The sequence below is a fragment of the Camelina sativa genome, chromosome 11, assembly GCF_000633955.1.
Source record: "Camelina sativa cultivar DH55 chromosome 11, Cs, whole genome shotgun sequence".
Lineage (NCBI taxonomy): Eukaryota > Viridiplantae > Streptophyta > Magnoliopsida > Brassicales > Brassicaceae > Camelina > Camelina sativa.
The window spans coordinates 11,318,955-11,332,445 of NC_025695.1; the positions used below are offsets into that span (position 1 = coordinate 11,318,955).

Consider the following 13,491-nt stretch of genomic DNA (forward strand, 5'->3'; position numbering starts at 1 on the left):
CTGAACTGATTTTAAAATCCAGTTTTTTAAAAAGAAATCGATTTTAATAATCCAATACGAACTAAGTATGTCTTAAATGATTAACGGCAATTTCATATGTCGTTGGTAACTTCTTGAAGACAATCTAAGAAATGACTGATGTTGAGTTTCTCCTTCCTGTTGTAGATCGGCTCTTTGGACCTGCCATCTCTTTGAGATGCCATCTCCGTAAGAAGGTATAGTTTCTTAATTGGAGTCTGAAAAAGATATAAGAAAATGTTTACTTAGAAGCAGTGATCTAATAATATCCAATAACCAATAAGATTACTGAGTGCATACATCGTCAAGGGCCTCCGAAGCTTCTTCAATATCATCTTCTGAGAACACGTTTAAGTGCTTTAGCACCTGATGAATCATAAAAACATGTTAGAAACTAGGATTAGGACGGTGTGATCCTGTTAACTTTTAGCCTGGATTCTAAAAGTTAAGCTCGCACGCATGCCTTGAGCGTTGGCTCAAAAAAACCATAGATTACCTTATGAACATCCTGTGTCCTCAATAACGGAACATTGTATGTAACAGAGAAAGCTTTACGCAAACCAACAGATTTTAAGAACGCTACTTCACTGGTTGTACCAAGTACAACAAGTTTGCTTCCCTATCAAAAAGAAAAGAAAAGATTTACAATATAACTTTCTACCGTAGTGAACTAGATTTTGCAACCATTATACGCAATAAATAATATCTACATACCCGTGGAGGAGACTGTTTGAGAAAGTTCAACAATGTATGAAGAATTTCATTTGAAAATCGCGGTCCAATTTCGGTGTACTCCAAAAGCCTAAAATATTATAGACATATATACATCTGAGCTCCGCAAGAATAAAAATCAAAAAGTATGCGAAAATAAGAGCTTGATAATAGTGTGATTGACCTTTCAATATCATCAAGGATAACTATGCTTAGTGGTGATTTGTATGCATCTTCAAAGACCTATTCTCATTTTAAACACAATGTTAGTTATAGTAGATAAATAAACTAAAAAGCACAAAAATAAAAGAAACTAGAAAGCTTTAAAAAGCTAAGGACCTTGGTAATGTGTACGCTTTTTTTGCTCTCATGAAGGCCATTCATAGACTGTGCAGAGACCTTGCCAATGTAGTGAAACAAAATATCAAACAAAATGGGAAAAAAACGAATTTTTGTTAAGGTTCGAATGACTAACTTGTACTTACTATTTTGACATATGGGAAGTCACTGTTGATGCCAATGGTCGCGGCCAACGCAGTTTTCCCACTGACCAAAGAAGCTTAAAAATCAGCAAATGCTAGAAGCAAAACGCTAAACATAAACGCATTTTGAAATGATTTAGTTACCTTCCACTAGGTCCATAAAGAAGGCAAGTGCTTAGACGACTTCTTTCGTTGACTTTAGCTTGCTCAACAAGAAACATGACTCTTTCGTAGATTAGCTTTTGCCGATCACCACAATCCACAAATCCCTGAGGTCTATAAGCATATAAATGTTTGTAAAATAGATCAAATAATCAGAACTACAAGCCATATATATTTCTTTTACAGATAATGCAATTATATATATATATATATACATGTCCGGTTCTGTGCATGTCTTGGGCGTGCATATGTGCATGTTCCATTAAACTTTTGGGTTTTTTTAGTTAACATTTAGGGTCCAAATTTTGAAAAAAAAAACAAAATTTTACGTGAGAAAAGGGTCCAATTTTTTTTTTTTGAGTGGACTACAGGAAACAAAAACAAAAATACCCTAGATCTAGAGAAATATAGTTTTGGAAAATTGATAACTAAAAAAACAAATTTTATATTACCTGCAGAGTTCAAGATCGTTCGAAGAGGCTCCAAATGCAGGCTTAACCTCGAGTAATGCTTGAAGAAAATCATCCATAGTAATTTTAATATTTTCTTCATCCACAGGCTTTGTTAGATCTTCCATGCTCAGTTGTCTATTGAAAGCATATGATGTTGCACTTTTCACTACACCTTCAAGCTCAGCACCACTGTAGTTCTTTGTCCTTGCAGCTTTAAAATTAGATAAATCATGTCAATAAAGTGTCATTCATATTTATATCTTAAACATTAATACAAATGCAAAAGGTATACCAAGTTCTTGGAGATTGACATCAGGAGAAAGAAAAGAATTATCCTTCATTTTTTTTGTATGAATCTGAAGAATTTGTAAACGTCCAACTTCGTCGGGAAGACTAATCTCAATATGAACCTCTAATCTTCCAGGTCTGTAGGAGTAATTCATAAAAAGTAGAAAAAGAGTTATAAGCCAAACATGTAAAACTAGCTCAGAAATAATAGGAAAATAAAATGAAACGATATAATAATCAGCACAAGGATGCAGAACTAGACCTTAAAAGAGCTTCATCAAGCATATCTTTTCTATTTGTCATTCCAATTAGTAAAACATTGTTCAAAGCCTCAACACCATCTATCTGAATAGCAGACACAAACGGGTTAGCCATATTTGAAAAACATTTGAAATAGACAGAGAATATTAGGCAATAGCTAATTTGATGGTTGACCTTTGTCAGGAGCTGGTTTACAATACCATCATGGACACCTGTCCCATCCCTGGTTGACCCTCTTGACTGAAAATTAGCCAAGCATATACAATTAACACACTAACTTTACTCAGATTAAAAAACGAGTACGTAATGTTAAATTAAGAATGCCAAAATATTATGTACCTTACAAATAGCATCAATTTCATCGAAAATAATGATATGTAGCTCACCAGCATCACCTGAAAAGTTAAATTAAGAATTCCAACATATTAACACAACCCTAAAAATAAAGCACAAAATATAATCAAGGTAAAAAAGAATATTATTAATCCGCACCAAGTGTTCTCTGGTCATTTTCAGCATCAGCAAACAGGTCTCTTATATTCTTTTCTGTCTCGCCGATGAACTTGCTTAGCACTTCAGGACCATTAACGATCTATTATGTCAATAAAAGTTTAAGGCATCATATATTAAAAAACACAATCTATAGACGCGTTGTGCGTTCTCATATATACTTCTGTTTTTTTGCCTGGTGAGTAAATTATTTTCTTTTGAAAGGGTAAGAGATAAAAAATTAACCTTTGGCTCCTTTCCGTTCAGCATTTTTCCAATTTGGCGTGCCATCAAAGTCTTACCAGTACCGGGAGGTCCAAAAAGAAGCATTCCTTTAACATGCTTTGCCCCAATTCTGCAAGATCAAAACAATAAACTTACAAGGAAAATAATACATAGAACAGCAAGAAATTGGCATTTTTGAAACAGTTGGAGGTCAGAATCAGACAACCACCTGTTCATGACATCGCGAGGTAGTATACGAGAAGTAAAAGCTCTTCGAAATATTGCAACAAACTCTGCACCTAAACCACCTATACCGAGCGATTGAAGGTTAAACTCCCTTTCTTTAAATATCTTGCTTGTAACAGATTCTCGTTGGTTGACAATCTGTATATACAAAGTTACAAAACTCAAATTTAACACAATGAAATCGGAATCATAGCAAGTCACACATCAAAACATACTTTTTTTTTTTTGTTAATGTAAATGCTAGCAAATTGTCAAATCGATTGGTAATAAAATAATTAACAATCTAAGTAAAAATAATATAAGATTAATCAAAAACAAACCTTTATGCCACTAGCGCTTGATGCTTTAAACACTAAATATGTATCCTTACAAATCACCCCTCTTTCGATACCATTAGTTTGGTTCACATCATCAGCCTCTACAACAGCTCGATTGACCGTAAAAATGTAATTAGTTCCATGATACTCAAATGTAACTCTCTGGCCTACTGTCAGGACCTGCATATACATATACACATACGCCTAAATTTGTTCAAATAACCAGAAAATTATGACGTCATTGCATGGTCTAAACAAGAAATAAACACACGAAATAATAAGTTCCAAAAGAGTTAGTGCATGATCGCAAAGACAAGATTCTTCAACTATATATGATCCACAATTATCACACACTAATAACCCAAAAATCTACCTGGTTAATGAATTTACTCTTCAGTTGAGTTGAGAGAAGAGTGGCATCGATCTGTTCGTTTCTAGTCCCTTTTCTTACAAATTCTAAGTCAACTGTCAAAACAGTCAAGTTGAAGTTTTCTGGAGGAATAAATCTGCAAGAACAAATCAGTCAATTCAGATTCAAAGGGAAAACAAAAAAGAGCACTGAGAGGTAATTAACAAAGAAAGCTTTTTGTGGCATCTTTACCTTGTTAGAGAAACAATGTCACCAGCAGAAACTCTAGCATGTCGTCGTTGAATCGAATTCAGAGCAATGCTTCCATCAGAAATACTCTCATGTCCAGTATATACCAGTTAAGATCAACGAATATATAACAACTGAATAACGAGTTTTTAAGATGTGTTATGGTAAATAATCAAATTTTACGGTACTTATAACCAAAGGTGAGTGTAAAATAAAAGGATATGAGATTGATAAAACAAAGACTTCTCCGACGTTAGCTAAGAAGAGATCAATGGTTCCGGGAACAGCGAAGCAATGCAGATCAGACGGAGAGCAATATGCAAGATTTGTGAGAGCTAAATCTGACGTCGGCGTGGTGGTCACCGCCATCGTCATGACGGTGGATTCGGTAGGATCAGCCATGATTTTTTGTTTTTTCCTTCTAGAGCTGCTGAAAACTTTGCTTGTGCGTAGGGATGCTTTCGCGTTAAGAAGAAATTAAAAACTTGGAAGGGTTTCCGAGAAAATAATAATATTAGTTACAAAATGTTTTGGTTGATTATATGTATGGGAGTCCATTGAAAAAGGAAAGATTTTTGTATGTTAAGAAACCTTTTTAATGGAAACGTAACAAAAAATGTGAGATATTCTTCCATTTTTTTTTAACGGCATATTCTTCCATTTTTGTAAAATCATTATAGTAAGGAAAATATTATATCAACCAAAAAAAAAAAAAAACTTACCTTATTAGAAAACAGGAATTGTCTACGACATGAGGACACATGTCTAATTATAATTGATCTATCTATTGAATTAATATTAGTAATCTTGAATAATAAGACCAAAAAAGGAAAATAAAATATATATTTACAAACCAGAAAAGATATTTAAAAGTGAAAAGTATTATAAATGAATTTTTAAGTGACATAAATTTTAATTTCATGTTTAATGATTTTGATGAATTTTCATCATATATTAAAAAAAAAAAAAACACCACAAAACTACACTAATTTGTTAAACATATGTTCTAACCTTTTGCCTTGAGAAGTTTGTTTAAGAATTTAGTTCGACTGGTCAAATGGGAGGTCGGAGCTAAGAGTTAAGATTTAAGAACATGAACTTGATTGAGCTCTTTGTGATGTTCTATTTCATTAATATGCCTTAGAGACCAAAAACAATCATAAGGACATCCACGGGACGAGTCCCACTAATACACTCTACAATCTCCATTACAAGCTATCAAGAAAATGGATTGTGGACCAATTGCTTTGAGTTGGCTACCTTGAACATTAATACTCCCTCACTTGTTAGATACCAAAAATTGAGGAGTTTCAATTGTTAGCCTTTGATGGTTATATGTGATATGTCAAGCTGAAGTTGCAGGAACATCCTCAGTAGAAGGTTGCATTGGTTTTTGAGACCTTGGTGGTGGTTGTGGCTTTGGCGGTGGTGGTGGAGGTCTCTTTGGTTTCACCTTATTGACTATCTCAGCTTCAACATCAAACTGCAAGATGACACAAATAGCCACACACGTTCAAAGAACAAAAAAATTTGCAAAGACATCAAACTGAAAGCGGCCGAAGCAAGGAAACAAACCTTGTAACCACAGCCTGCAACACATGCGTGAAAGCAATTCTGAAATTTATAAAACAATGTAAAAACAAGTTAGACACGGTTCAGTCTATATCTCTTTACTGAAGAAGAGTGTGAATACCTCAGAGTATTTGGCATCTCCAGGAGAACGATCTATAACTGCAGTCCATGGTCGGTCTTTTACCACAGGATCTTTGTAGCATATTTCACTGCAGTCTCCTACACCTATAGAGATTACACTACTATTACACCAATTCATTAACTTGGAAACTTAAACCTGAAAAGAGAAGATATTTTCATGAACATATGTAAATATAGGAGACAAGTTTGGTTTTATGATGTTGCCTAGTGTCTAGTGAGGACAAATCTTCCTGCCTCCCCAATACATTAACAAATTTCATTATGGATTTCAGAGATCAAAAAGAAATGCTTACAATCTTCCCATGAGTCACTATCGGCATCACAACCCTTTTTGCAGAATACTCTCCCTACACAGATTCAAGAATTATCATCAGTGTCTGAAATGATGTCAAAGCGAAAGAACAAACAGATTGCTATGATCAACATGGAAGATAAATTTGATTCAGCTAGCTTTTGTGACCATAAATGAAATTGAGAGATCAAAGAATAAATAGCCAAACCAACCCCATTTTAGCAGCTAAAGTACACATATGTAGATGGTCCACAACAGCAACAACGGCACAGAGGCATCTATGATACGGCACAGAGTTATTTATGTTCTCAAACTACAACTCCCTCTCTTCTTACTTCTCTGTTAGGATATCTCACAGAACCCAACATGATAGAAAAGCTCTAAGAACTCTGCATAAGTATAACCCCTTCTAACTTATAATTGGTAGATATGTTCCGCATTCTTTAGTTTACATTTATTCAATCAAGAAGCAATACAGTGAGTGTTCTTAAATACTTGCAACTACAACTATGAGTCATCTCTAGACCAATCTAACCAAAGAAGTGATTCTTTACCAAAATGTTCAGCAAATTCGTATGAAATTAGAATGCGCCAACAACTAATTAAGGCTAATGTATAAAGACATCAATCAACGATACAAATTTTTACAGTTCCCAATTCAATTCCAAACAAAAACGAAGAAACCCTACCTACTACTCGATCAAAGAAATCAATCAACAATCCAAATCAAAACCCAATATACCAGAGCTCCAACAAGAGATTCTTATCATCATCATCTCGAAACGAAAACATCAAAACGAACGAACCAACCAAGAACACGAAAACTAACTGAAGCAAAGACGATTCCAAAATTCACATAAAATTGAAGAACCGAGAGATTACATACATGGAAGCTGAGTAAACGCTGAATACGTATCCGTGCACTTTTTCCCACACGGCGACGCCCGCGGTATCATCTCTCCCTCGGTCTCTTCCTCCGCCTTCACTCTCCTCCGTCTCTCTCTTCTTCCCAAAATATCGCTGACGCCACAAGAATGATCCAGCTGGGGGGGACTTAACTTTATATATCAAGGGTAATTCCGTCATTTAACAATCCAAGCGCTCTAACAACCGAACCCGGTCCGTCTTTCTAATCCCATCGAATCAAACCGAACTGTATATTAAATTAAAGCGGCTATTGAAAATAAATAAGCCGACCTCTCTCTCCCAAAGCCTTTTATAAACTCTCAACCTCACGGCTGCGTCTCATTCTCTGCGTCGCTCTCTCTCTCTTTTTGTTCTTAGAGAGATTTTGAGAAGTGTTTTTGCTCTGCTCTGAATCTTCAGTGAGTGAGATAAAAATGGAGTACAACGAATACGAACCTGAACCTCAATACGTAGAAGACGATGACGATGAGGAGATTACCCAGGAGGACGCGTGGGCTGTGATATCTGCTTATTTCGAAGAGAAAGGTCTCGTTCGTCAGCAGCTTGATTCGTTTGATGAGTTTATTCAGAATACTATGCAAGAAATCGTTGATGAGTCTGCTGATATCGAGATCCGACCTGAATCTCAGCACAATCCTGGCCATCAGTCCGATTTTGCGGAGGTTGTTTCGCCGGTGTTTCCTTCGTTTTTTTTTGTTTTTCTAGGGTTTCGAACGGGGAATTCAAATTCTGTGTGGGTTTTGAGTGTCTTGACTTTAGTTTGTGAAGTTTTGATGCAATTAGGGTTTGCTCCTTCTCGAGTAGCTGATCTAATTAGCGTCCAAATTCTGTGTGGGTTTTGAGTGTCTCGACTTTAGCTTGTAAAGTTTTGATGCGATTAGGGTTTGCTCCTTCTTGAGTAGCTGATCTAATTAGCGTCCTAAGATTGATCTTTGTACTCAATGTTTGAGCTATTTGGTTTTCAAGGTGGTAATTATGGTTGTTTTGAGTTTTTGTTGAAGCTCAAATCAGTTTTTAGCAGAGTTTGGTATCTTTTTGGATGTACCTCTTTCCTGCAGACTATCTACTCTAGCTTGAATGGTTTTGTTGCTATTAGGGTTTTATTTTCTCGAGTAGCTGATCTCATTGGTGTCCCGTTTTTTTCTTTTTATTCAATGATTTAGCTGTTGGTTTAAAGCACAAATCAGTGTTGGCGCTAGGAACAGTTTTGTTGCAATGAGGGGTCTGGTAGCAAATCTCATTGATTTTCTCGAGTTTTTTGCATCCAATGGTTTGGCTCTTTGCTTTTTCAAGGTGTCCTTTCAGTGGTTTGATATATCGGTTGAATCTCAATTCAGTCTTGGCTTGGTGGGAACTGATATATAGATGTGTTTGATATCTATTTTTTTTGCATGTCTGATATAGCTGTTTTTTCTGCAGACAATCTACAAAATTAGCTTTGGACAGATTTATCTGAGTAAACCGATGATGACAGAGTCTGATGGAGAGACTGCTACCCTGTTTCCCAAGGCCGCGAGGTTGAGAAACCTCACATATTCTGCTCCTTTGTATGTCGATGTTACAAAAAGAGTTATAAAGAAAGGGCATGATGGTGAGGAAGTCACAGAGACACAGGATTTTACTAAAGTTTTCATTGGGAAGGTGCGCAAACTTAGTCTTTGTGCAAAATTTAATAAGCTGCATCGATCTACTATTCGATTCTGATAGAGCACATGTTTTCGTCTTGTTTGATGTTTTGCTAGGTTCCTATCATGCTTCGGTCTAGCTATTGTACCTTGTTTCAGAACTCGGAGAAAGATCTGACAGAGCTTGGAGAATGTCCTTATGATCAGGGTGGATACTTTATTATTAATGGCAGTGAAAAGGTTCTGATTGCTCAGGAGAAGATGAGTACGAACCATGTTTATGTGTTCAAGAAGAGACAGCCAAATAAGTACGCTTATGTTGGTGAAGTCCGTTCTATGGCTGAGAACCAAAATAGGCCTCCAAGCACAATGTTTGTGCGTATGCTTGCTCGTGCTAGTGCCAAAGGGGTAAGAGAACTAATTGTCTAACTCTACTATATCATTCCTCGATAATTCTTTTGTAAATTCTAAAAGATGGTATATAAATCACTATCTGTGTGGCTAATGGATGCAGGGTTCATCTGGACAATATATTCGATGTACTCTTCCATACATCAGAACAGAAATTCCTATTATCATAGTCTTTCGTGCGCTGGGATTTGTTGCCGATAAGGACATTTTGGAACACATCTGCTATGATTTTGCCGACACGCAGATGATGGAGTTACTCAGGCCTTCCTTGGAAGAAGCTTTTGTGATTCAAAATCAGCAGGTATCCACTTTCCTTCCTTGGTTAATGATTTTTTTTTGTTATGGCTGTTCTCATGTTGGGTGCTTGAAGAATTGATCCTGCAATCAGTTGATAACTTTCATTTTGCTTCAGGTTGCACTTGACTATATTGGGAAACGTGGTGCAACTGTTGGTGTAACCAAGGAAAAAAGGATAAAGTATGTGATCATCTAAACCAATTAAATTGGGCATATTGATCTTAGATGTCAACTTTTGAGATGTTCACATCGGAGGTTTGCAATTGCAACATTATTATTGCAGGTATGCGAAAGATATCCTTCAGAAAGAAATGCTTCCTCATGTAGGAGTTGGGGAACATTGTGAGACAAAAAAAGCTTACTATTTTGGGTAGGTATTTAGTTCACTAGTATTCTTTAAGATTTCCAATGTTTCTGTGTTGCTCATATTATGCTATAACCCTTTAGGTATATCGTACATCGGTTGCTGCTTTGTGCACTTGGCCGAAGGCCAGAAGATGATAGAGATCATTATGGTAACAAGAGGCTGGATCTTGCTGGTCCTTTACTAGGAGGGCTCTTTAGAATGGTTTGTTACTGGCACACAATTATGTATACGGGAGATTTTTGTATCAGTTTTTTTTGTCTCTTACCGACCTAACATCTACTTTACATGCAGCTTTTCCGAAAGCTAACAAGGGATGTGAGATCTTATGTTCAAAAGGTCTCTTACATAGTCACTCTTTGCCGAAGACTTCAATTCTAACTTGTTATTCTGTGTTTGGAAGTCTGATACATGTCATTTTGACAGTGTGTTGACAATGGCAAAGAAGTCAATCTTCAATTTGCCATTAAGGCTAAAACTATTACCTCTGGCCTGAAATATTCTCTTGCTACTGGGAACTGGGGCCAGGCAAACGCTGCTGGCACTAGAGCTGGAGTTTCTCAGGTTAGGATATTTGGTATTTCTATGTTTCTTCTTTTTTTGAGCTAAAATAATTTCCTGATTTATGTTATCAGGTTTACAGTTTTGTTTTATTATGGTTTGTTTATAGCATTATCGGTATGGCTCTAAAGTCTTAACTCACAACAGGTTCTTAATCGGTTGACGTATGCTTCAACTTTGTCACATCTGAGGCGTCTCAATTCTCCAATAGGACGTGAAGGTAAAGCCTCATTCTTCTCCTACACTTCTATTTTGTCTCAGTGTCTCTGTTCGATATTTTAGTCATGGTTCCTTTATCATCCATATCCTTGCAAATTCTATTGGCTTGTAATTTTGTTTATCCCACCTGAATCTTATCGAGTCTGATTTGCCAGGGAAATTGGCAAAACCAAGACAACTGCACAATTCACAGTGGGGAATGATGTGCCCTGCTGAAACACCTGAAGGACAGGTAAAATTGTAACATTTATAGAAATATGGGTGTTTCGGATTTTATATAAAGCCGTTGCTCATCGTGGCTTTGCTGTGCCAGGCTTGTGGTCTAGTGAAAAACTTGGCTCTCATGGTCTATATAACGGTTGGGTCAGCTGCTTATCCTATATTGGAATTTTTGGAAGAATGGGGTACTGAGAATTTTGAGGTATGTAGCATTTCACTGTCAATGTCTTCCCAATTTCTGCCTCTTTGATTCTTGTGGTTTCCTGAAGGTCTTAACTTGAATGTAGGAAATATCTCCATCTGTTATACCCACAGCCACAAAAATCTTTGTGAATGGAATGTGGGTTGGTGTTCACAGAGATCCTGACATGTTGGTGAAAACGTTGAGACGTTTGAGAAGAAGGGTAAGCATGCATTTCTTTCACGTTTCGAAATATATTAGTATATAAATTGCAACTGTTAGTAGAAGACTAGAAGTGACATATTACTTTTTCCTCTCGCAGGTTGATGTCAACACTGAAGTTGGAGTAGTTAGAGATATACGTCTGAAGGAGCTCCGGATATACACTGATTATGGCCGTTGTAGTCGTCCGTTGTTTATTGTGGATAATCAGAGGCTCTTAATAAAGAAGAGAGATATCTATGCTCTGCAACAAAGGGTAAAATTAGAACTACTGTTATCAAAGTACCTCTTGTTATAACTCCATTGTACTAATATTTGTTTTCATAACTCAGGAAAGTGCAGAAGAAGATGGTTGGCATCATCTGGTTGCTAAGGGCTTTATAGAATACATAGACACAGAGGAAGAGGAGACGACCATGATTTCCATGACTATCAGTGTGAGTAATAGGATGAAGATGTGATTAAATGAGTTTGTGGTGAACTAAGTTCTGCAGAAATCTCACTCCTTAATTTACTGTAGGATCTGGTTCAAGCTAGACTCCGCCCAGACGAGGCGTATACCGAAAACTACACACATTGTGAGATTCACCCATCTCTGATATTGGGTGTCTGTGCTTCAATTATACCATTTCCTGACCATAATCAGGTATGTCTCTCTACATGACTTTTCTGTGAGAAGCGATTTCATTATGTAAATTCAGTTTCATGCTAACTATGATTTGTACGTTTTGATGTTTTAGTCACCTCGTAATACATATCAATCTGCCATGGGGAAGCAAGCAATGGGAATTTATGTCACCAACTACCAATTTCGCATGGTATGTTCTAGGCTCTTAATTTGTTGTCTTTCCTGTCATCTTTTGTTACATTACTACATGCTCTAATGATAATAATATTACTGCTCCGTTTACCAGGATACCTTAGCCTATGTTCTCTATTACCCTCAAAAGCCTCTGGTTACCACCAGAGCTATGGAGCATCTTCACTTTAGGCAACTTCCGGCAGGAATTGTGAGTTATTTTTGCTAGAAGTCTGTCAGAATTCATCTTTACTCGTCTATCAAATATCATAAATGTTGTTTTTTATCCTTGTGTAGAATGCTATTGTTGCCATTTCTTGCTATTCTGGATATAATCAAGAAGATTCTGTCATCATGAATCAGTCTTCAATAGATCGTGGTTTCTTCCGATCCCTGTTCTTTCGGTCTTACAGGTGAGTATGCCATACTTGTGGACATTTGCTTTCGGGCTTTACATTTATTTATACTGCAATTTCTCTGCTGGCAGAGATGAGGAGAAAAAAATGGGGACGCTTGTCAAAGAAGACTTTGGGCGCCCAGACAGAGCAAGTACAATGGTATGAATTTTTGACACATACAGTTCAAACTTTGTGGTGCTTTCTGTTAAGTGGAGTTTAACACTTAGGGTTCTGCTACAGGGTATGCGACATGGTTCTTATGATAAACTGGATGATGATGGTCTTGCACCTCCTGTAAGTATATTATTTATGGTTCCTTTAATGGTTTATCTGATATGATTAGGCGATTGATATTAGAAGCATATCATGCGATTTTCTTTTCTGGTATAGGGTACTAGAGTTACAGGTGAAGATGTTATCATTGGAAAAACCACTCCAATATCTCAGGATGAGGCTGAAGGACAATCATCACGATACACTAGACGTGATCATAGTATAAGCTTGCGACATAGTGAAACTGGAATGGTGGATCAGGTATTTCCTTGCAGTTAATAGTGTAGAAAGTTTCAAGATTGAACTATGAAACTGATCATATCTTGTTTGATGTAAATCGGGAATTATAAAGTTTTTTATCTTATGACTTTTGAACTTTCTGTAGGTGTTATTGACTACAAATGCAGATGGTTTGAGGTTTGTGAAAGTGAGGGTCAGATCCGTTCGGATTCCTCAAATTGGAGACAAATTTAGTAGTAGACACGGTCAGAAGGGAACTGTTGGCATGACCTACACGCAGGAGGACATGCCTTGGACGGTTGAAGGTGTCACTCCGGATATTATTGTGAATCCACATGCTATTCCGTCTCGAATGACAATTGGACAGCTAATTGAGTGCATCATGGGAAAAGTGGCAGCTCACATGGGAAAAGAAGGAGATGCAACTCCTTTTACAGATGTCACGGTAACTTGCATTTTCCTTAGCTGCTTGGTTAGCATTGGCTTAGTATAAATTTGACC

General features: G+C 36.7%; 3 protein-coding genes across 4 annotated transcripts in view; 1 reads left to right on the forward strand and 2 right to left on the reverse strand.

The window, feature by feature from the left end:
- LOC104722879 (vesicle-fusing ATPase-like) lies at window positions 1-4,719 on the reverse strand. The gene is made up of 20 exons (XM_010441132.1): window positions 4,473-4,719; window positions 4,253-4,348; window positions 4,025-4,157; window positions 3,655-3,831; window positions 3,318-3,472; window positions 3,110-3,218; window positions 2,867-2,966; window positions 2,714-2,769; window positions 2,549-2,614; window positions 2,376-2,458; window positions 2,118-2,251; window positions 1,826-2,036; window positions 1,356-1,487; window positions 1,215-1,275; window positions 1,069-1,128; window positions 914-972; window positions 733-820; window positions 515-637; window positions 319-384; window positions 1-236 (listed from the first exon to the last, which is right to left on the reverse strand). The coding sequence occupies exons 1-20, from the start codon at window positions 4,649-4,651 to the stop codon at window positions 93-95; spliced, it is 2,232 nt and encodes a 743-aa protein (XP_010439434.1). The 5' UTR covers window positions 4,652-4,719; the 3' UTR covers window positions 1-92.
- On the reverse strand, window positions 5,340-7,303 carry LOC104722880. Of its 2 annotated transcripts, none has more exons than XM_010441134.2 (5): window positions 7,141-7,303; window positions 6,256-6,309; window positions 5,943-6,046; window positions 5,825-5,863; window positions 5,340-5,732 (listed from the first exon to the last, which is right to left on the reverse strand). In XM_010441134.2, the coding sequence occupies exons 1-5, from the start codon at window positions 7,208-7,210 to the stop codon at window positions 5,595-5,597; spliced, it is 405 nt and encodes a 134-aa protein (XP_010439436.1). In that variant the 5' UTR covers window positions 7,211-7,303; the 3' UTR covers window positions 5,340-5,594. The 2 variants fall into 2 exon arrangements, with proteins under 2 accessions (XP_010439436.1, XP_010439437.1); XM_010441135.2 differs by having other exon boundaries at window positions 5,943-6,098; window positions 7,141-7,215.
- LOC104722881 (DNA-directed RNA polymerase II subunit 2) overlaps window positions 7,404-13,491 on the forward strand; it is a gene marked incomplete in the record, with an annotated part of 7,643 nt that continues 1,555 nt past the window's right edge. Inside the window, 23 exon segments of the mRNA XM_019232248.1 lie at window positions 7,404-7,843; window positions 8,601-8,822; window positions 8,924-9,214; window positions 9,321-9,518; window positions 9,630-9,694; window positions 9,798-9,884; window positions 9,962-10,082; window positions 10,173-10,217; window positions 10,305-10,442; window positions 10,587-10,659; window positions 10,814-10,890; window positions 10,972-11,079; window positions 11,165-11,281; window positions 11,381-11,536; window positions 11,613-11,717; window positions 11,801-11,926; window positions 12,021-12,098; window positions 12,195-12,290; window positions 12,377-12,492; window positions 12,567-12,636; window positions 12,718-12,771; window positions 12,868-13,011; window positions 13,136-13,435. Of these exon segments, the coding sequence (XP_019087793.1) occupies window positions 7,595-7,843; window positions 8,601-8,822; window positions 8,924-9,214; window positions 9,321-9,518; window positions 9,630-9,694; window positions 9,798-9,884; window positions 9,962-10,082; window positions 10,173-10,217; window positions 10,305-10,442; window positions 10,587-10,659; window positions 10,814-10,890; window positions 10,972-11,079; window positions 11,165-11,281; window positions 11,381-11,536; window positions 11,613-11,717; window positions 11,801-11,926; window positions 12,021-12,098; window positions 12,195-12,290; window positions 12,377-12,492; window positions 12,567-12,636; window positions 12,718-12,771; window positions 12,868-13,011; window positions 13,136-13,435 (3,036 nt within the window).